Below are 22,538 nucleotides of genomic sequence, written 5' to 3' on the forward strand. Positions count from 1 at the left end.
CCAGTTTTGACTCTAAATTTTGAATTTTGTTGAGCAAAAGCTCATTCTGTGCCCGGAGCACGTCTATCTGTTTTTTGTACTCCGCGTCGAGGGCGGAGACGGTTACGGGGGAGGGTGAGGGATGGGAGGAAGATGAGGCGATCTCAGCCCAGCTGCTCAGCTGTTTGTCGTGTTGAGGCGCTGATGCCCGGGCGTCGGCAGCGCCAATTGTCTTGAGGGCCGGGAAGTGGCCAGTGTCTCTGCCGCTGGGCGGTGGAGGCGCCGTCTTCTTCCCGGGCGCTGGCTTCACCGACGGTGAAGAAGGTGACGATGTCTTGTGGTCGGTGCCGTGAGCACCACGCGGCGTTCCGCCACCGGCACGTGGTTTTGAATGACTTGGCTGCTTGCCAGGTCTCTGGTTTTTTGGCACCTCTGGCCGTTTAGCCTTGGGGCCATACACCTTGAGCTGCCGGAATTTTCCCGTGCAGTCGCGGGAGTTGGTAGCGTGGGCTTGCCCACAGACTGCACAGGACAGAGTACATTCATGCGGCGCCTTGACTCCGTCGACGGTCGGCGCCGTTTGGCCACACAGGCCGCACTTTTCATCCGGGCAGGGGCAGGTGTCTGCTCGGTGGCCCACAGTGCCGCACCGCACGCAGGCCGGGATGGTTCTCTTGTACGCACGCACAAGGGTCACCTCAGAGTTGTAATGCACATATCGCGGCACCACTTTTCCCACGAAGGTGAGCGACGCGACGTCGGATTTGCCAAGCTTGCGGATATCGGCAAGCTCTCCAGCACGCCACTGGATCTTGTTTTGGAGGGACTCAGTGGTCTCGTGCTTGGCCACGGTGATGACGCCGCGGCACACGTCTCCAGTGAGTTTCAACTGGCCGTACATAGAGAGCTGGCCCTTCGGTGATGTTAGTTGAAAATCCCGCAGAAGCTTGTCCGCGACGTGCGCCTCTTTGGTGCCTGCGACGATGAGGTTTTGCTCCCATGTGGGGAGCAGGCTGAGGGATGCTGCGGCCTTGGCGCCCAGGTAGGCCGCGAACGCTGCTCCCAGCTCGCCATGTTGGTAGACATCCCTCAGGGCGACGGTCACCCGGGGCTTCAGGATGATCACGATGTCTTCTGGATGAAGACGCGGCAGTGGCTTTGGTTTCCAAGAGGGTCCCGTCTTAGACTGGGCCCCTCCGTGAAGCGCTGCAGCGCGCGCAGCAGCGTTGTCCCGTGTTGAGCGGCCTGCCGACGTGGCGTCCGCTTTCTTGGAGGCGGCGTCCCGCTTGCGGGAGCGGCGTTCCACTAGTTTGAAGAGCCTCGGGTTCTCGATGGGCGCAGAATCCGGACTCTCAGGCGTTGGAGCTGAAGGAACCTCGGATCAGGCCATGGCGTCCGGGTCGTAGCCGCGTTGTACTTTTTGGGCAGCCATCTTGACACGGGTGGGCGACTCACTCACGGCCGAGCGTCGGCGTAGGCGTTAGGCCTAGCGCCGTCGCCACGAAACGCAAGTGAGGATCGGCCCTAAAATGCGTAAATGTTGCCCCACCTGTGTGTGAGTGGTGTCCACAGGTAGCTGTCGACTTCGAGAAGACAGACGCGGCTGCGTTGACGGGGTTCCGGCCGAGGAGCCGTGGCTCCAGCCAAAAGTTGGCGGAGACGATGCGCTGTGCGTCCGCTCGCTCCGCGCGCTCACAGCGCCCCGTCTCAAGTGGAGCCACCACCGCTGGCACTTGCAGGTAGAAGAGTATTAAAAGATAAGAGGAAAGAGAAATAGAGAATTGAAGACGCGCGTCGCAACAACCGCGTCCGCCGAAGCGGACGCTGGCTGAAAAAACAGATAAGCGGCCGTTGCCCAAAGATTGCAACCCCCCCTTTGCGCTCAATTTGCACGCTCCTTTTCTAAAGGGTTGCTTATCGAAAGGCGACCCCACTTTTAAGGCGAAAGCCTTTAATGGCTCACACTGTCGTGACCAAGACGTGTTAGCAAATTTCTCCGCGTTTCAGGTTGGTGGAAATGGTCGTGACGTCACTGCGCGCGAATTTTGACGGGCGTCCACCGAAATATGACACACAGTTACTGAGCAATTTCCTTTCCTCAAATACAATTTTCGACTGGTGTCCACCGAGATATGTGAGACAATTACTGCTTAAAATCCTTTCCTCAAATACAATTTTAATTTTCATTACGGCCTCTCTTTCTTCTTTAAATTCCACTTCCTACCTTTATGTACAGTGCGGCTCAGGTGTCCACCGAGATGGCAGAGGATTACAGCTCCATTTCCTTTCCTCAAAAAGCTTTACGTTTTGGGTTTTTTTGCGCAAAAGACACGACACAAAAGAAACGAGGTAGACAGGACAAGCGCTTAGGCACCAACTAGCCTGCAAAAACATACTCGCAAGCTTTACGTTCAAAGGGCAACGCGTTCATCGCGTCGAACGGGTGGGGGCGTTCCGTGGACTCCCTGGCAGCGCTACAACACGCTGTCGCGTTCCACTGCTAAAGGCAAAGATTAAACGTCATTAATTGGCAGTTAATTGATGCACCAACAGAATGTGAAGTGAACAATCGCATACCAGAATGCAGCACTCAGACTTTCGCCTTTCAGGACTTCAGCCGCTAAAGTTCCTTGTAATTTTTGCTTTTTTCGATGAAGGCGAAATGCAAGAGGCGCCCGTGTGCTGTGAGATGTCAGTGCACGTTAAAGATCCCCTCGTGGTCGAAATTATTCCGGAGACCTCCACTACGGGACCTCTTTCTCTCTTTCTTCTTTCGCTCCCACCTTCCTCATTTCCCTTACGGCGCGGTTCAGGTGTCCGCCGAGATATGTGAGACAGATACTGCGCCATTTCCTTTCCTCAATAAGCAATTTAAGGCGGAAGCCTTGCTAGCTCCATTACGGGAAAAGCAGGTGGTGTGTGTGTGTGTGTGTATTCGCAGATGGTACTGAAAATCCCAGCGATGGCAGCAGGATGACGTCTTCAAGCGGTTGTAAGCCCATAAGAGAAGTTTATTTGGACTCTCGATCAAAAAGGGACATCCGTCCCTCTACAAAAACAAAGATAGTAAGATTGTAAGACGCACACAGCAAGAGAAGCGACGCTGTTTCGGACAGCCATGTTCATTCCGTTATATTGCCCCACTGACTGACCCCAATGTGGCGTCAGTTTTCTCGACTACGTCCGTGCCAAAATTACGAGCAGCCGTTTGTCGCGCGGCGTTTTGGGTGGTATCGTACGATTTCCCTTTGCATATAGCTTACATATGCTGGCCAAACTGAAGGCCAGCTTTCGAGAGGGAGTCGAACCGACGACATATTGCCACGTATCATTGTAGTGTTTGTTCGTTCACGGTGAAGGCTGCAGGAAAGGGTTGTTATCGCTTTTGTTCGTGACGCGAGAAGCGACCGGACTGATCTCGATTGATCGCAGCCATGAAGGGCTGCATCTAGGTTTTTCCACATTACTGTAGATGATCTTGTCCTGTTATCTGGAAGTTTCCTTGCCGGCTTTAAATTGAGCGATGCCGCGAGCGGCGGACATTCGTAGTTCGACGACTGACGAGCACGTTTGTTGCTTACGCCGCCGCCGAGTGATTCAGTTCTTTTGCGGGCGCAATCAGCCCAAATAAAGAGCTTCGTTTTCAAGTCTTGCTGGTGTCTTCGTGATCGCTGGACTGCCGTCACTACAACGTGACATCTGATGGAGGTGCGGGTAGCCTTCTATGTTCCGGACACCCCCTACAAGTCGTGACGCCAGCCCTCTGAGTCATTCACCGCAGAACCTGAGTCCAGTCGACCGCGCAAGCCGACGTCTGCAAGGGGACGCACCTGAGTTCGGGATTCTGCCGGACCCTACTCGGAAGCGAAAGCCAGTAGCAACGTCTACCATGAGCTTGCCCCAGACGACGACTGCAATCATTCTTCAGCAGCCCCGGGTGCCACCAACCTTCGACGCCTCGCCTGGCGCCGACACCGAAGAATGGCTGGAACAGTTCGACCGTGTGGCTGTCTTCAACAACTGGGACGATGCAATGAAAATTAGGTACGTCTTCTTCGCCTTGGAGGGACCAGCAAGAATCTGGTTTGAGAATGAGGAAGATAGCCTTACGGATTGGGAAACCTTCAAGGAGCAGCTTCTAAAGCCCTTCACGAACGTCGTGCGAAAGGAGAGAGCCCAGCAGCTGCTACAGACTCGCATATAACACCCAAACGAGACCGTTGCAGTGTACACTGAGGAAATGAAGCGTCTCTTCCGGCGTGCCGACGCAAACATTAAGGAAGAAGAAAAAGTGAAGCTGCTCATGCGAGGAGTTAAAGAGCAACTCTTTGCCGGCCTCGTCCGCAACCCACCGAAAACTGTAGCGGAATTTGTAGAAGAGGCATCCACGATGGAAAAAAATGGCTGAGGCTTAGCTTAGGTTAAGCCTAGTCAGATGCGAAGCATATTGTCGCCGAGTTGCATATCGAGCACGCCGCTTGGCTAGACGTTCTTCACGCTCTTCATCAGTCTCTGTAGCACGCCGCAACTTTTGCTTCTCATTCCAACGAGCAGCCCTGTCTCCAGGAGGCATCTCTATCCCGTGTACGCCTAGCAGAGGCAGGCGCACCCCCTTGTATACCGCCGCTCCAGCATCACGTGTTCACTACAGCGCACCTAGCGGCAGAAGCAGGAAACACATTGGTCGCGACGCCTCGCGCGACGGCGCGAGCTGGGGCCCCGTTTCTCCTATGTCGTTACGTCACGCATCACGTGGTCCTTCTTGGTCGCGACGCCTCGCGCGACGGCGCGAGCTGGGCCCCCGTTTCTCATCTGCTGTGACGTCACGCACCACGTGGTCATCCTTGGTCACGACGCCTCGCGCGACGGCGCGAGTTGGGCCCCCGTTTTTCATCTGCTGTGACGTCACGCATCACGTGGTATGACATGGAGGTCACGAAAGGTCAATGGTAACGACACCGCCGCGCTCGAGGAACTGGGTTGGGCTACTTTATTTATTTATTTATTTATCATCATACCCACAGCGCCATTGGCTGGCATTACAGTGGGGGGGTAGAAGAAAAAGTACACAAATGCCACCGCGTGCAGGTGGTTACAAAAAAAAAGATAACAATGAGATAGAAAGAACACGGAATTATTATACACAAAAAAATGTCACAGCATGGAAGAAAATGAATCATTTGATAATATGGACACTACTTCCTCAGGCAGCTTGTTCCATTCCGAAACCGTTTTGGGGAAAAAAGACATTTTAAAAAGGTCAGTCCGGCACCTGTATTCTTTAACTTTAAGTGAATTATCTCTACGTAAAGACACGTAATCAGGGTTGGCTATATATTTGGTTCTGTCTATTCCAGTTCTAGAATGAAATATATTATGAAATAATTTTAAACGCAGTACTTTCCTACGTTTTTGAAGTGAGTCCCAACCCAAAGATTTTTTCGCGCTCGTTACACTAAAATATCGCCCATAGTTATTGAAAACAAAACGAACGGCCAAATTCTGAACTCTTTCTAGCTTTTGAACGTCAAGCAAGGTTTTCGGATCCCAGACAGTGCAAGCATACTCAAGTATGCTTCTAACGTTTGTATTATACAGCAGTTCTTTAGTCTTTAAAGGGAAAAGTTTAGCGTTACGTCGCAGGAAACCTAAAACACGACAGGCTTTGGCAGTAACGAAATGCACGTGACGATGCCAAGACATTGAACTTGTTAAATATACACCAAGATATTTAAATTCCAACACTGAAAGCAGTCTGCTATTATTTATGTTATAAGTGAAAATATGGGGAACCTTCTTTTTAGTGAAACACATATGTACAGATTTTTGTAAGTTAATATGCATTCTCCAGCTCTCACACCACTGGGCCACTTTACACAAATCCTGTTGTAATGCATCGCAGTCACTTTGATCGTTAATAATTCTATACAATACACAATCGTCCGCAAAAAGACGCATGTATGAAGAAATACCTGAAAAGATGTCATTCATGTAAATTATGAACAGTAATGGGCCCAAGACGGATCCCTGAGGCACCCCTGATGTTACAGCCACCTCATGCGATTGTTTCCCGTTGACAACAACACATTGACGCCTAACGCTCAAATATTCTTTTATCCACCTAATAACGTTCTCATTTATGTTGTACCAGTATAATTTTTGTATTAATAAGGAATGTGATACAACGTCAAAGGCCTTCTTAAAATCTAGAAAAATACAGTCAACAGAATATCCCTTATCTAAAGCACTTGACAGGTCATGTACAAATTCGGTAAGCTGGGTGACACACGAGTAACCACTGCGAAAGCCATGTTGATTAGTATTTAATAATGAATGTATACTAAGATGATTCATAATACTAGTATAAAACACATGCTCTAAAACTTTGCATAATACACTGGTCAAGGACACTGGTCGATAATTTGAAACAACATTCCTAGGTCCCGATTTATGTATAGGTACAACATTAGCAAGCCTCCATTCATCAGGCAAGGAGCCTTCCTGTAATGACTTTGTGAAAAGAATTTGAAGGTACCTTGACAACGCAAAAGCGCAAGAAGAGAGCAGGATCGTGGGTAAGCCGTCCGGACCGGTGGCACTGTTATCTTTTAAGCGTTCTAAGAGCGACACAATTCCTCGCTGATCAAATTCAATGTTCTCCATGGGTTCCGTACAGTTCAAGGCAAGTATATAGTATTCAAGGATAGTATGTTTCGCATAAAACTCTTCATGCCCGAGGCCGCCAGTATGACCGCCAGCAGCGTGTTTTCTCAGCAAGCTGCCTGGACACCGCTAACAACAATGACCTGCGGGAGGCTATACGTCAAGTGGTGCGAGAGGAGCTCCGACGATTGCTGCCAGCGGGAACGCAGCCGCAACTTTCACCGCTCACTGACGTCATCCGGAACGAGGTTCAACAGGCCTTGGGTGTGACGCCGACACCCACGCAGCCTCTGGAGCCTCCAGCCATGACTTACGCCGCAGCAGTGCGCCGTCCTGTACCTCGACGATGGGACCCAAGCACCTATCGCCCTGAGCCAGCTGCGTTGGACCGCCGCCCTCTCGCCCCAACCCGACGTCCTACGAGCGTCGCACACAGCCGAGGAAATGCGACGAGTGGAAAACTCCCGACTAGCGCCGCCCACTATGCTTCCACTGTGGCGAAGCCGGTCACGTCCTCCGGCACTGCCCATACAGAAGGCTGGGCATCCGAGGGTTCTCTTACGACGCTTCACGACCCCGACCCCGCCAGCGACCAGCCGAAATCGAGGAGTTTTAGAGCGCAGCTCTTTGGCGTCCGTTCCTGGGTTTCGCGTCGGCGTCGGCCTCGTAACCAGCTCCGCCCCCAATGTCACGCTTTTCAATTGGTCGAAATGCTCGTGACGTCACAGTGCGCGAATTTCAAATGGGGCCAATTGTACTTTGGCTAGTAACCATGGAACCAATCAAAGGGATCGTATAGTGATGCTGCAACTAAGTTGGACTGAGTTTAGTTAACTGCTTAATTAATCAATTAGCCTAATTAATATAGAGGAGAATGAAGAAGTCAGAAGAAAAGAAAGACGCGCGCCGCAGCGACAACAGCGTCCGCGGAAGGAGACGCTGCTGAAAAAAAAACATAAGTACGAAGCCGCGTTCCCTCCACCACCACGCACTTCCCCACTCAGTAAGACGTTGCTCGTTTCATATACGTTGTGTCGAACATCCTAGACAGTTCCAACAATTGACAGGTTAATGACAGAACACGATGGATAGAAATACAATAATATAAATATGAAATAGCCTAATTAACCTTTCTAGTTAGACCGCATAAATCAATAAAACCGAGAACGAAATTGGTCGAGTTGGGGAATCGAACCAGGGTCTCCGGAGTGCGATACGAGCACGCTAGCCACTCCGTAATGCCAGCTGAATGGTTTGGAATGAACAAAGGTGCGTCTAGCTAATACGGCGTCTTCGTTCACTCCCATCTTCCCCCTTTCCCTTACGGCGAGGTGCAGGTGTCCACCCAGATATGTGAGAGAGATACATTTCCTTTCCTCAAAAAATAAATTTACCGTCCAGCAAGGCGTACAGCCGAATTGGCGATGGCGTTCTGTGGACTCCCTGGCAGCGTTGCAAGACGCTGTCGCGTTCCACTCTTACAGGCGAAGCTTAACATGTTAACCACACATCAGTAACACACGCAGACAGCCAATGGACGCGTCATTCGCTGGCAGCACTTGATTCATCATTCACAACCGAGCCGAAATTGCCGCTGCCGTTCGCCACTGCGAAATTATCTGCAGTTCTTTCTGAGCCATGAGCGAGACGACCGATGGAAGTCCTCCGTCTGCTGCTGCTGCTGCTGCTGCTGCTGCTGCTGCTGCTGCTGCTGCTGCTGCTGCTGCTGCTAAACGAGCTGCCAGAGCAGAGGCCCAGCGCCGTCGCCGTCACAATCCAGAGGTGCGTGTCGCCGAAGCAGAAGCTTACCGTCGCCGCCGTCGAGATGATGCAGGAGTACGCGTCGCCGAAGCAGAGTCTAAGCGCCGCCGCCGAGAAGACCCTGCCGTTCGCGCCGCCGAAGCGGAGGCTCATCGCCGCCGTCGAGAGCAACCAGCAGTAAGCGAGGCTGAAGCAGAAGCTCATCGCCGCCGCCGAGAAGACCCTGCCGTTCGCACCGGCGAAGCGGAGGCTCATCGCCGCCGTCGAGAGCAACCAGCAGTAAGCGAGGCTGAAGCAGAAGCTCATCGCCGTCGCAGAGAAGACTCTACCGTTCGCGCCGCCGAAGCGGAGGCTCATCGCCGCCGTCGAGAGCAACCAGCAGTAAGCGAGGCTGAAGCAGAAGCTCATCGCCGCCGCCGAGAAGACCCTGCCGTTCGCGCCGCCGAAGCGGAGGCTCATCGCCGCCGTCGAGAGCAACCAGCAGTAAGCGAGGCTGAAGCAGAAGCTCATCGCCGCCGCCGAGAAGACCCTGCCGTTCGCACCGGCGAAGCGGAGGCTCATCGCCGCCGTCGAGAGCAACCAGCAGTAAGCGAGGCTGAAGCAGAAGCTCATCGCCGTCGCAGAGAAGACGCTACCGTTCGCGCGGCCGAGGCCGAGGCCAAACGCAAACAAAGGCTCGCAAACAGTCAGGGTGCAACAAATGCTTTCCGGCGACAGTTTACAGACAATCCGTTTGGAAGTGTGTGTTCAGTGTGTGATCGGCTCTGGTTCCAAAATGACGTGAAACCGCTTCCGGATACGTGCCGTGAGAATCTCCGGTGTGCGTTTCCCAACTCGGACTTGTGTCAATTCAGATTGTGTTCTTCATGCATGCAATCTGTGCGGAAAGGTGACATTCCTCATTTTAGAGCGCAGCTCTTTGGCGTCCGTTCCTGGGTTTCGCGTCGGCGTCGGCGTCGGCCTCGTAACCAGCTCCGCCCCCCTTTCATCCGCAGCTGGGGTTGACTCACTATCGGCGTCAGCGGCATCAGTCAGTCGCTGCTATCTCTTCCCTCCTCCCTTTATCGTGTTGTCCGCTTGCTGCGCGCGCTTCTGCCCCCATCGTTTGCCGCTGGGTGTACACGCCGCCCCCCTCCCCCCTCTTCCTGCGAGTCTCCGGTTGTCAAAGCGCCGGCTCGAACTTAATTCCTTTCTTCGCTCCTCCTCCAATGCAACCCCTGTGCGGTGGCAATCAGAGAGCCAGATCGGTGGCGGCGGATCTGTATATGTGCACCGCCCGAGCCGAAATTGCCGCTGCCGTTCGCCCTGTGCGGTGGCAATCAGAGAGCCAGATCGGTGGCGGCGGATCTGTATATGTGCACCGCCCGAGCCGAAATTGCCGCTGCCGTTCACCACTGTGAAATTATCTGCCAGTTCTTTCTGAGCCATGAGCGAGACGACCGATGGAAGTCCTCCGTCTGCTAAAAAAAAAATTCTGTGATAGCGCATACATGTGTTGCTCGATTTCTTTGCCTCAATCTATCGAAAAGGTGAAACAGCTTATTTGCTGCGCTCAAATTTCGCATTAGGAAGTAACGTAATCGTCGGTATTTTTTTGTGACGTGAAGGATGCTTATCGCCGAGCCGCCTATCACGTTCCCCGTCGCCATCTTCACCGCGCTTTGTATCTCCTAGCCGAGGTTACACGATGCGTGGACGCTTCCCCAGCCCCCGAAGGTTAAACTGAATAAAGCAGCCTCTGGAGGTGAGGTTGCTTCTGAGCGTAAGATTAAAGATCCTCCATCGACGAACACGCAAGACCATGCCTCAACTACGATGACAACACCGACGACGACGACGCGGCGAGACTTGAACCTTATACCACCGCTTAATAAACAGATTCGCAACAGCGCTACGGCACAAGGACAGAAGAAACACGAAAAACACAGGACGGGCGCTGACTACCAACTCTTTATTGCGTGAAAAACCAGCACAGATTTATACTATTTCCTTGACCACGTGATGCACTGTCAGCCACGGGACACAGCGAAGGAACGCTTCACACGTTTGGGGAGTCATCACACAGCTCGACAGAACTCATAAAACGTGCATGCACTATCAAAAACTATAGCATTACCAAGCTAATGATAAAGGGACTAACAGATACAAAGATGTGCATGGACCAGCTACAGCCAATGACAACTGCAGCTCAGATAGGCAAGAAAATGAGTACTTCAAAGCAAAGCGGAATCTTTGGGCTACGTAAAAAACATTCAAGAGAGCGAGAAGGCGTAAAGGCATGAGAAAAGCATGAGCACAATGGCGATGAAAAAAGTAAAAGTTGCTAGGCAATAGGCACAGTCAGCAGGCTAAAAGTGAAAACAAGAAACCGACACCAACAAATAACACGGTAAAAGTAACAATCGTTAAAAAGGGAAACTAAAAGAAAGAACAAAAAAACAAAAACATGAACCACCACCGGCCAAGCAATGAAGACGGTAAAACAACTAAAAGTCTTTAAAAGACAGAGGAGCAAAGTTCCGCATAAGGTCAACAAACAAAACAACGCAAAATAAAACACTATAAGGTGAGATGCAGGAAAAACCGTTTGTCAGGATGTCTAGCAGTTAAAACGCAAGAATCGCGTCCGTTCAAGAAAGGTCCTTTCTTTCTCCTGTAAACAGACAGATGAGCTGCTGATGCACTCGTCCCCAGCCTTTTCAATCAAAAAACCTTCAATAATCTCCCTTTCTATTCTACTCCTTGCGGTCGCCAGAAACTTGGTGTCTGAAAACATAGGTCGACAATCGTGACGGGGTTGGTTACAATGTAGTGCCATGTGGCTCCCAGACTTGTTTTTTACGTTCAGGAAGTGTTCGCTTGCTCTGTCGTTGAAGCAGCGTCCGGTCTGGCCGATGTATACTTTTCCACAAGTGAGGGGAATCTGGTAGACAACTGCGGATCGACATTCGGTGTACTGACGGGAATGTTTTACTGAGCAGGTCGCCCGCTTCTTCCGGTTTACCATCGGACACACTCTTGCCAACTTACATGGGGCAGAAAACACAACGTTCACATCGTACCTGGCTGCAACCTTCTTAACATTGTGCGATAGCTTATGGATATAAGGAATTACGGCAACACGTTTCCTTTCCCTGGGCTCTCTCCTTCCCTCTCCTAACTTCATTTTCTGTAGTAAGGCTTCGCACAGGCCTGCTATGAGGAAAGGTGAGTAGCCAGCTAAAAGAAGGCGTTCAACCTGGTTATCGAGGCTGTAATTCTTTCTTGCGTTCTTGCGATTCTTGCGTTTTAACTGCTAGACATCCTGACAAACGGTTTTTCCTGCATCTCACCTTATAGTGTTTTATTCTGCGTTGTTTTGTTTGTTGACCTTATGCGGAACTTTGCTCCTCTGTCTTTTAAAGACTTTTAGTTGTTTTACCGTCTTCATTGCTTGGCCGGTGGTGGTTCATGTTTTTGTTTTTTTGTTCTTTCTTTTAGTTTCCCTTTTTAACGATTGTTACTTTTACCGTGTTATTTGTTGGTGTCGGTTTCTTGTTTTCACTTTTAGCCTGCTGACTGTGCCTATTGCCTAGCAACTTTTACTTTTTTCATCGCCATTGTGCTCATGCTTTTCTCATGCCTTTACGCCTTCTCGCTCTCTTGAATGTTTTTTACGTAGCCCAAAGATTCCGCTTTGCTTTGAAGTACTCATTTTCTTGCCTATCTGAGCTGCAGTTGTCATTGGCTGTAGCTGGTCCATGCACATCTTTGTATCTGTTAGTCCCTTTATCATTAGCTTGGTAATGCTATAGTTTTTGATAGTGCATGCACGTTTTATGAGTTCTGTCGAGCTGTGTGATGACTCCCCAAACGTGTGAAGCGTTCCTTCGCTGTGTCCCGTGGCTGACAGTGCATCACGTGGTCAAGGAAATAGTATAAATCTGTGCTGGTTTTTCACGCAATAAAGAGTTGGTAGTCAGCGCCCGTCCTGTGTTTTTCGTGTTTCTTCTGTCCTTGTGCCGTAGCGCTGTTGCGAATCTGTTTATTAAGCATGAACCAACTAGCCCACACCAGAATCCTCTTATACCACCGCCCAAAGAAATAACGTCGGAGTACGCCCACCGCAGCCTCACTGCCCGACAAAGCCGAGATCGTACACCGAAAGCAACGTGCAATACAAAAACACGAACAAGTGACCTTGAAGTTATGGTCGACGGTCACACGGTTGCTGCCTTGGTGAACACCGGAGCTGACCGGAACACCGGAGCGTCAGCATTGACGCCATAGGAAGCATAAGTGGGTTCTCACAGAGCTTCCACCCTCGCCGTTCGATGACGTTCTACGTCACATCAGCGGTAACTCAGGACGTGCTACGTCCGCCGCTTAAGAACGTGGGTGGCGCTGGTGAACACTCCCGAGGTTAGGTTATTTGTAAACATAAATACCCCCGAAAGCAGAAGGTTTGACAGCCGTCGCCGTAGCTCAGCGGTAGAGCACCGGACGCGTAATTCGGAGGTCGTGGGTTCGGAACCCACCGGCGGCTTCTGTGGCTGTTGGCTTCTCTCATATTTATAACGAGCCCCTCATTTCCTCTTCCCTTGTTTTCTTAATTACCTGACCATTGTTATATTTAAACCCTACCCTACTGAAAAATCCGGTATGAATTTTAAACCGGAACCGCATACCGGGTTATTGTACAGGATTTGCGATACCGGATTACCGGAATATCCGGTATAAAACAGGACAGTCCTGTATAATACAGGACTCTCCTGTTTTGTACAGGATACTCAGGTAATCCGGTATCGCAAATCCTGTACAATAACCCGGTATGCGGTTCCGGTTTAAAATTCATACCGGCATACAGGACAGTCCTGCATTCTACAGGCTAGGCCCGTATTATACAGGAGGGCCCTGTATCACAGGACAAAGGCAGGAATAAAATGCTTCAAATATATCCCACTTGGACTAAATCTGCCCAAAAACTGGGGCCATAGGAGTACATGCCAAATGCTGCAATATACAGAGCCTCAGAAACTGGTAATCTGCGATTATCAGCGACTCGTATTGCAGTCGATGTGCAATTGTGTTATTTGCTCCCAGCTTTTACCAAGTATTGGTAGCTTGGTGAGTATTATAATGCATCAAAAACTCCAAAAGATGTTTATTTTTTTCGCATGTCTTGAACCAGCTCACTGAGGTAATAATTTAACTCTTTGCGACGATCTACCGGCGCTGGGGTCTCTACAGGGTGCTGGCCAATGAAGTAGTCAAAAGCACCTGCTGAAAAGGAAATATGATTGATAGTACATAATGCCCCCAGCTTATCATTTAATTGGGCACTGACACACAACATAATGCATTGAGCACTGTGACATGCAACTTACGGTCATTATTACTTTATTCATTGCGCAAATGCATAGAATCGCTTCAATTACCTAAATATACTGAGCATTCTTTAGCCAAAACACTACGCACACTAAATATAGTCGAAACGTTGAATCAAGATGCAAGAATATATCTCGTTAGTGTATGTATGCTCTCTGCAAAATTCGATGATATTCATAGGCATATTTATTTAACCATGACATGAACGCCCGCCCTGAACTTGAAAATTTGTATCTTTCAACCACACAAGAACACTGCCTGGTACATAAGAGAAAAAGATATATTTACAGATACCAGCAGTCTAGGGCAAACATCGCGTCCCATGAATTTTAGAACCGCACCTTGTCCATATTTTAGCACCGTGATAAATTATTAGACTTCAACGATTGCTTCGATGCGCAGACACAACGTACAGTACCTTAGAATCTCTCACAGTCAGTATGTCGACGTCGTCGCGGCGAACAGCACGCTCGCACGTAATCCTACGGGAGTCTTTTGGGAACGAAAACACACGCACTTTTGGCCCGTTGTCATAGTTTCTTCTACAGTTGGGCACGCAGCAGCGACCCATTGCTTTAACAGCAGGTCACGACACGCAAAGATTTAGGTATCACGATGACAAGCAATTTCCTAGCCAGCACTCACGAACGCAACAGCAATAAAACGCAGCAGCGCACGCTGACATGTCCGGCTACACGACGACGGAAGGGTGCAGAACTGGTTGAGGGAAGAAAGGAGACGTCTCGGAGGAATGCGGAGGGGTCAACGGCCAAAGTGGCTGACGTCAGAGCGGGGGGAAAGGAAAGCGCGCAGGCCTTGAGAATTCTCAGACCCAGGAAAAGCAGAGAAGGCAGTGATGAGAGAAAAAAAAAGCTTTAAAAAAAATTGCAAAGAGACGGGTTACTCGTGTAAGGTTTCTACAGGTGGTTTTTGTTTTTATTTTGTTCTCTCGAGCGCTGTATCTTTTAGCTAGCCCGAAGCGTCCGTTGAATTAACCTTTTCTTCGTCGATAGAAATGTTCTGGGCGATTTGTGATTAGTATTTTATTTATTTTATTTTATTTATTTATTACATACTGTTGGCCTCTCTTTGAGGCCGTAACAGGATTGGGTGCACATATGCATGAAAAAGTACACAATAAAAGACTGCAGAGAAGGAACTTTTCACTCTCATCGAAAGAAACATGGTAAATGACACATGGTGACAATGTTAACCGTTTTGAAAGTGGTTTGCTACCTTCGACACGAATGCTTCAGGAGTGAGCTGGCTTACAATTTCAGAAGGCAACATATTCCACTCACGGATTACATGCGGGAAGTATGAAAATTTGAATGCATCACTGTGGTATCTATATTCAGATAGATGTTTTTCATGTTTTGTTCTTGTGACACGTGTATTAGGCGTAAGCAGGTATCTAGTTTTATCAAGTTTTGTGTCGTTATTCAAGAGGAGGAAGAAGAACTTAAGCCGCAACAGTCTAGCTCGTGTGTGAATTGTAGATAGGCCGGCTTTTTGTAAAAGCAGTGAGGGAGAGTCATGGCGACTGTATTTGTTATAAATGAAGCGGGCAGCTTTTCGCTGAACACTTCCTAATCTATCAATATATTGTTTAGTGTAGGGCAACCAGGCAATAATACCGTATTCTATAACTGAGCGGACAAGTGAAATGTAGGCTAACAGTTTTGTTTCAGGTGAAGCAAGTCGAAGGGAACGTCTTATGGTATAAAGCGCGGAATGTGCCTTTGTGGCAATGTGTGTCACGTGCTTGTTCCATCGTAGATCGGAGCTAATAATCACACCAAAATACTTTAATTGCTCTACTTTTGTAAGGGACTTCTGTTCAATTCCATAAGTGAAGTTTAATGGTTGTTTCTTTCTTGTGACGGTCATGCAGACGGTTTTCTCCGGGTTGAGGGCCGTCTGCCAGTTGTCGCACCATTCCGATATGTACAGCAGGGATTTGTTTAGCAGTATTTGGTCGGCAGAGCTATTGATTTCTTTGTACATCACACAATCATCCGCAAACATACGTACTGTTGCATCAATATTCTTGCACAGATCATTAATAAAGAGAAGGAAAAGAATTGGGGCGAACACTGACCCTTGTGGCACGCCAGATAATACTGCTGCTAAATCCGACTGGCTGTTTTCAAAACAGACAAACTGTCTGTTTTGAATGTCTTCCTGGTGGAGTGAAGGTGGGGCAGCTCGCGATGGCGCTTGGACAAGTTGCGTTATCAATGGACTATCACTTGATGAAGAAGAAGTGCAAAGAATTCCTGCACGAAAACCAAGAATTTTATTTCTTCACCGATGCGTCGCTACAAACTGCCGCTAGCGAACATTAAGAAAGCTGCTGCAATGAACGCGACAGTAACAAACCTTTTGGAGCCTCTGGCGCAGTCACCGGAGGCTCGCCATGTTTATCAGCCAGTCGTGAAGTTCTGCACTGTGAAACCCAGAGTAATCTGCGCAGGACTTACGAAGACTGCTGGCGGATGTATACTAGCCGTTTGCCCGCACACAGCAGCCCTGGCTTTGTCAGGGTGCTGCACGGGAAGCCAATATGGCGGTTGCGCGCCATTCACCTTCATGCAGCCCCCGCCTTTCATACACAAACTGCATGTTTTGCCACGCTTGGCCCTTTTCTTTTCCTAACCCTTTCAACAAAACCGTGTATGTGTTGATTATCGCACTTATGCGCACGCTTACCCCCCCCCTCCCCCCCCCCCCCCCCCCCCGTTCCCCTTAAAAATATCTGCTGGCGTACAACAGTCAATCTGCAGACCAAGCACCAAAACCGCAGCACATATCGCTCTGAATACAGGCTGGTATGTCCGGTTTGAGCTCCGTACCGGACTAGTCTGTCCGGTTTGAGCTCCGTACCGGACTGGTCTGTCCGGTTTGAGCTTCGAACCGGGAATGGACTGTCCGGTATGAGCTCCGTACCGGAGCGGTCTGTCCGGTTTGGGATCGATACCGGACCGGTATGAACCGGTATAGCGATCAAACCGGACGGGTCTCGCCGGTATGAGAGTGATACCGGACCGGCATGAAACCGATATGTTCCGGTAAAATCCGGTTTGCCGCGATACCGGATTTTTCAATAGGGTAGGGCCTCAGAAAGAGTGACTGTACCTGCATCGACATCCGGATTGATAACATCACATTTGATTATGAGGTGTTCAATTGTTTCCACAGATCTACCACACACTGCACATGTGTCATCTTCTTCGTTAAGTTTCTTTTTGTAGCTGCGCGTTCTAAGACACCCTGACCTAGCTTCAAAAAGTAGGGCAGTGCCTCTTGAGTTATCATAGAAAAATTCTTTCCTGATCTGCCTTTTCCAGTATCGATATAGTTCTACACTATGTTTCTTTTCCATTGAATTCATCCAATTTTTAACTTCCGCGTTTTTAAACTGTCGTTTAATGCTCTTTCTTTCTCCGTCCTCATGACCGGCATACTTACTGGTTAGTTTTCTAGTTCTTTTCCGCCACTCTGAGTCAACGCTCTTTCTGTATAAGTATTTAAATACCTTAGCTGCCCACCTGTTATCGTCCAATTTCCTCGGGCGTTCTTCATATATCATTTTACTCTTAGCTTTCCGTGCTTCGAACGATGCCCAGCCCATAACCCCTTGTACTGCTTCGTTTGTGGTTTTGCCGTGGGCACCTAGGGCTAATCTTCCAACAGCTCTCTGATTTACGTCTAATCTCGACTGAACTTCTACCCTTAAGCACATAAACTGAGCACATACTGAATATGCAGCGCCTCTAATAGTGGGAAGAGCGCGGCGCGTTGTGGCAAGCGGCCGCCGTTACCCGACGAGCCGAGTTGGTAGCCCGTCTCTCGCTCCTGGTATGACGTCACGCTGTGATGTCGCTAAGCATAGTATGACGTCAGGGGTATTGCTTTCGCAATAAAAGATTAGCACAAGTGACTCATAAACGGAGGGGAAAAATTGCGAGATGCGGCGCTATTGTAGCCGTATGCGCAGACAGCGAGAGTGCCTGACACATTCCACTTTCCAAAGTGAGGGTGGCCGATAGAAAGCAGCCTATCCGAAAGCTTCCATTTTAAATGATAGCTTGTGCGCTGCTTATCGGTAGAATCAAGCGCCAACGTTGGTGCGCACATGACTCCATTTCTTTACTTTTTTTAGCTGGCATTGTGAGCAGTGGCATTTTCTCTATTGTAGTTTTCCCTCAAAGTCATTGTTTGCTGGACAATAGACTGTCAATGGCTGTCAGAGCTAGCGAAGATAAATGGCATCATACATGATCTTGCGCATTCCAGACATGAGTTTACTTTTTGGCGACAAATGAACGCAGCATTTTAAACTCGTAATTTTCTCTTTATTGACGAATTTCGTTCACATTTTAGCACAGCATGTGAACTAAAAAAGTTCTGGCGGTCACTTTGCTGACCTAAAGTGCGGTGAGGCGAAAGCCTTAAGCGCGGTGTTGCTGCTTGTGGCACTGATGTGTGGTTAAGATGTTGCTTCGCCTGTCAGTGGAACGCGACAGTGTCTTGCAACGCTGCCAGGCAGTCCAAAGAACGTCATTGCCCGTTCGGCTGTACGCCTTGCTCGTCGGTAAATTGGTTTTTGAAGAAAGGAAATGTATCTGTCTCGCATATCTCGGTGGACGCCTGAATCTCGCCGTAACAGGAAGGGAGGATGATGATGATGAAAACTTTATTTGGAACAAGGAAGTTTTAGACACGTCGGTCCTTGGGCCTCCGCACGGCCCCACTGCACTCAAACGTTCATGTCCCGGAGGCTCATGACGCTGGCAGCCCGGCATGTGGCGATGGTTTGCTTGGCCGGGTCCTCCGAGCGCAGTAGGGTCTCCCAAGCCTCCCAAGTGGTAAGGTGCTAAGGCCCCGGGGGGGGGGGGGGGGGGGGGGGGGAGGATCCACCGAGCAGAGGAAAAGAATATGGTCGAGAGTGGCTTGGGGGTAGGGTACAGGAAGGGTTCGTGTGGACTGGGTGGTATCGCGAGCGTATATAAGGAGAGGGCAAAGTGCGCGTTTGGAGCCCAACTCGACCAATTTCCTCCTCGGTTTTATTATTGCGAAACAATAGTACTTTCGCTACCACCTCAGCCCGTGCCGTGCCGCGGCCGCATAGCCACGCTTGACCTTTCGCGTGACCTCGCTGCGTGACGTCATACCATCTGTGTAAAAACGGGGCCCCATCCCACGCCGTCGCTTTGCGCGGCGCATAGCGACGGCCTGACTCCCGCTCCTCTCACCAGGGGCGCTGCGCGCTATGTGACGTCATATCATCTGTGTAAAAACGGGGCCCCATCTCACACCGTCGCCTTGCGCGGCGCATAGCCACGGCCGGGGCATGACTCCCGCTCCTTTCACCAGGGGCGCTGCGCGCTATGTGACGTCATACCATCTGCTTAAAAACGGGGCCCCATCTCACGCCGTTGCCTTGCGCGGCGCATAGCCACGGCCGCGGCCTGACTGCGCTCTTCTCGTCAAGCCCATGAGATGCCGCCTCCAGCCTATACGCTTCGGCAGGTTGCAAAGAGAAAGCATCAGCAAGCTACGGAGAAAGAAGAAGAACGGCAGCAGAACCACGTATTGCTTTGCAATTACCAGGCTTAACTAAGCTGAGCCACAGCCAATTTTTTATTTACTATTATTACTCAATTAATCATTAAATATCATGCAGTTATCATAGAATGGCTTAAATTCGCGTTCGGATATCATTCGAATGCCATCGATTAAGTATCGATTAATTAATGATTGGCATATGCGCATATCAGGCACGTAACCGAAACGCGGACACATCTGCCGACACGGCTGCTAACGACAGTATGAGGCACTAAAGGCTTTCGCCTTAAAAGATGTGAAATGAATTAACAGTCAAATTATGAGAAGATATTCCAAGCTAGTGGATTAGTGACGGGCGAACGCTCCACCAGCCTTCACGACATTGCCAGCCCGTTCGGGTAGAGAGGCATGGAGGGTGGTCGCAAAACCAGGCAGGCCTTTTAGTCGTGTCCATTCATCTTGCACAGCCCCCCAAAGCAGATCTGGTGACGCTCCATGTAGTTGCCGTCTTGCCAGCTGCTGCTTCATGAGGCCCCACACATTTTCTGTAATATTAAAGTCCGCTCCTTTTGGAGGCCATGGAAGCTCCTGAATGCAGAGCTCCTCAAGCTACTGCCGCTATATCCTTAAAAAGAAAAAAACTTTTCAAATCATGAACATTGGAAAGCTTTTCGGGTAGCACGAACAAAGAACAGAACAAGTGAGTTATGAGGATGCAATAAAAGAAAGCTAACGCTATATGTGTAAGCATCGCGTTGTATTACTTTCTTAAATATCTAACGAAAGGAATCGTTTGGAAAAAAAACAGCCTTGGGACGTGAAATTTAATAAACGAGCAAGAAATGATCACAACTTTTTTTCAAGGTTGAGCTAGAAAGGAACGTTGTGTGTGAAAATAAAAAAAAAGAAAGTTAAATGACAAAAATCTGACGTTCATTAGCCGCGGAAAGCATCGGTAGCACCCCAACAGCATCCAAACCTCAACTCTGTATATTATTTAAAAAGAACAACTTTGTCCTCCATTTCAAATCACTCTGATCAATCCATGTCATTACAAACTGTCAGAAAAAAGTTATGGTTCTTCTGTGAGAAGTGCATCTACGTTAAATGTAATTATACCTGCTTGTGTGGATGGGGCTCCTGTCATGCTGAAAAATGAAGCATCAATCCGGAAACGCGCCGTCCAGGTTGAAAGGAATTAAGTTTCAAGTATATCCGCATAGACTGATAATGTTAGGGCCCCATGTATCCGGATGAGTGGGCCAAGCCCCTGTTGTATACAACGCACCACACATTGACAGACCGCCGCCGCTAGCGGCGACGTGTTCCGTATGTTCGGGTTCAAACCTGGAACAAAAAAATTCAGGGGGCACTTTGACTCTCTAAAGTGCGTAGAGGCGAAAGCGTTTTCCTCACCACTGTGCCTATGTTACGCTGGTGACGTCACCACTGGATGACGTCACACATAATTGATGACGAAGTAATTAGAAATGACTAATTAGTGGTTAATTACTGATTAATGACTAAAAAAATTCAGGGGCACTTTAACTGTCTAAAGTGCGTAGAGGCGAAAGCGTTTTCCGCACCACTTTGACTGCTTCTGTGGCACTGGTGGCGTCACATGTAATTGACTACTAATTACTAAGTGATGACAAATCACTAATTAAAGATTAATTACTGATTAATTCCTGAATACTAATTAAATACTAATTAATGACGCTTAAGCTTCGCCTTTAGGAGCGGCACGCGACAGCGTGTTGTAGCGCTGTCAGGGAGTCCACGGAACGCCACCACCCGTTCGGCGCGATGCCTTGCCGTTTGAACGGTGGTGGTGTAAACATTTATTACGAATGAACAGGAGGTATGTTTGGATCAGCCCGTAAGGGACCGATCCTTACAAACACTAGGTGGAGGTCCCTAGTATGGGACCCCAGTGGCGGTTGCCGCCGCCCGGGCGCGCCCGACTAAGGCTTGTTGGGCCTGTAAGTCGTGGCAGCCGAGCAGGGTCGCCTCCCAGTCCTCCCGGGTTGGGTTGGGGATGGGGGGAATAGCGGGGTTGGAAGGGCAGGCCCACACCATGTGATAGGTGTCAGAAGACACCGCACTACAGTGTGGGCAGCTGCCGCTAAAGGAGGGGTCAAAATGTTTTAGCGCTGCCGGGCACAGCAATGTATTGGTGAGAAGGCGGAGAAGGAGCCGCTCATCCGCCTTCTTCAGGCCTTTACATGGGCTAGGGTAAAGGCGATGACAATTTTGATAATATGTTGTAATATCTTTGAATGTATAGATCGGATTAAAATCGGGTTCCTGATCGGATGGGGAGGAGAAAACAGCCCGGTGAGAGAGCGCGCGGGCGGCTGCGTCTGCTGCCTCGTTTCCTGCCAACCCCTGATGAGCAGGGGCCCATATGAGGTAACGGTGTGCGGGGTCCGTATCCCGTATGCAATTTTGGTATATTAGATAGGCTAGGAAGGGAGTGCAGCCTTGTTCGACGTTCCGACAGGCCCCTCGCGAGTCGGTGATTACGTATTTTGAATTGGAATGTGAGGCCGCGAGAGCAATCGCGACCTCTTCTGCTTGTGTTGCACTGCGGGCTCTGAAAGTTAGGCCGTTAACTGTGTTGGTGTTGTGAACTACCGCGGCCGTGTACAATCCCCCGTGGTGAGGGCCGGAGGCGTCCACGTAGTATACACCTGTTTTGTTCCCATAATATCGGGCTAGCGCTTCCGCTCGTGCCAGGCGCCGACCATTATGGTCTTCATGTGACATGTTTGCTGGAAGAGGCCGCACGTGGAGGGCACGTCTCCACAGTTCCGGGATGCGAAACCTGTCTTCCATTGGAGGGATGTGTTGGATATGGAGTCGAGCAAGAAGGCGGCGACCCGACTCCGTTAACGACAAGCGCGTGTACTGGTTTGTAAGGTGCGCCTCCCGGAGCTCCCGGAAAGTATTCACCACCCCAAGAGCCATAAGCCGGCTGTTTGAAGTAGTGATGGGGAGGTCAAGGGCACGTTTAACAATTTTGCGAAGGATGACCTCAAGGGCGTCCTCCTCTTGTTTCCGTAGGTGGAGAAAGGAGTCGAATAGAGAATTCGACTAGTTACGAAGGCGTTTGCCAGCCGCAAGGCATCCTTACTTCGTAACCCTCCGCGTTTGTTGGAAACCCGGCGGCCCACCTGGACCCCCACCTTACGGAG

General features: G+C 49.7%; 2 protein-coding genes across 2 annotated transcripts in view; both read left to right on the forward strand.

Annotated features, from left to right (window-relative positions):
- The window catches only part of LOC149365206 (alpha-scruin-like), a 103,118-nt gene that overhangs the window by 35,183 nt on the left and 45,397 nt on the right, over nt 1-22,538 (forward strand). The gene's annotated exons all lie outside the window — the stretch shown is intronic.
- On the forward strand, nt 6,690-10,848 carry LOC149365208 (uncharacterized). Its single transcript, XM_089588295.1, has one exon. The coding sequence runs from the start codon at nt 8,281-8,283 to the stop codon at nt 9,406-9,408; it is 1,128 nt and encodes a 375-aa protein (XP_089444421.1). The 5' UTR covers nt 6,690-8,280; the 3' UTR covers nt 9,409-10,848.

This window comes from Amblyomma mixtum, chromosome 1 (genome assembly GCF_055824585.1).
Source record: "Amblyomma mixtum isolate Tamu chromosome 1, ASM5582458v1, whole genome shotgun sequence".
Taxonomy (NCBI): domain Eukaryota; kingdom Metazoa; phylum Arthropoda; class Arachnida; order Ixodida; family Ixodidae; genus Amblyomma; species Amblyomma mixtum.

Coding starts and splice junctions, on each gene's coding strand:
- LOC149365208 (XM_089588295.1), top strand. CDS start 8,281: ATGAGCGAGACGACCGATGGAAGTCCTCCGTCTGCTGCTGCTGCTGCT.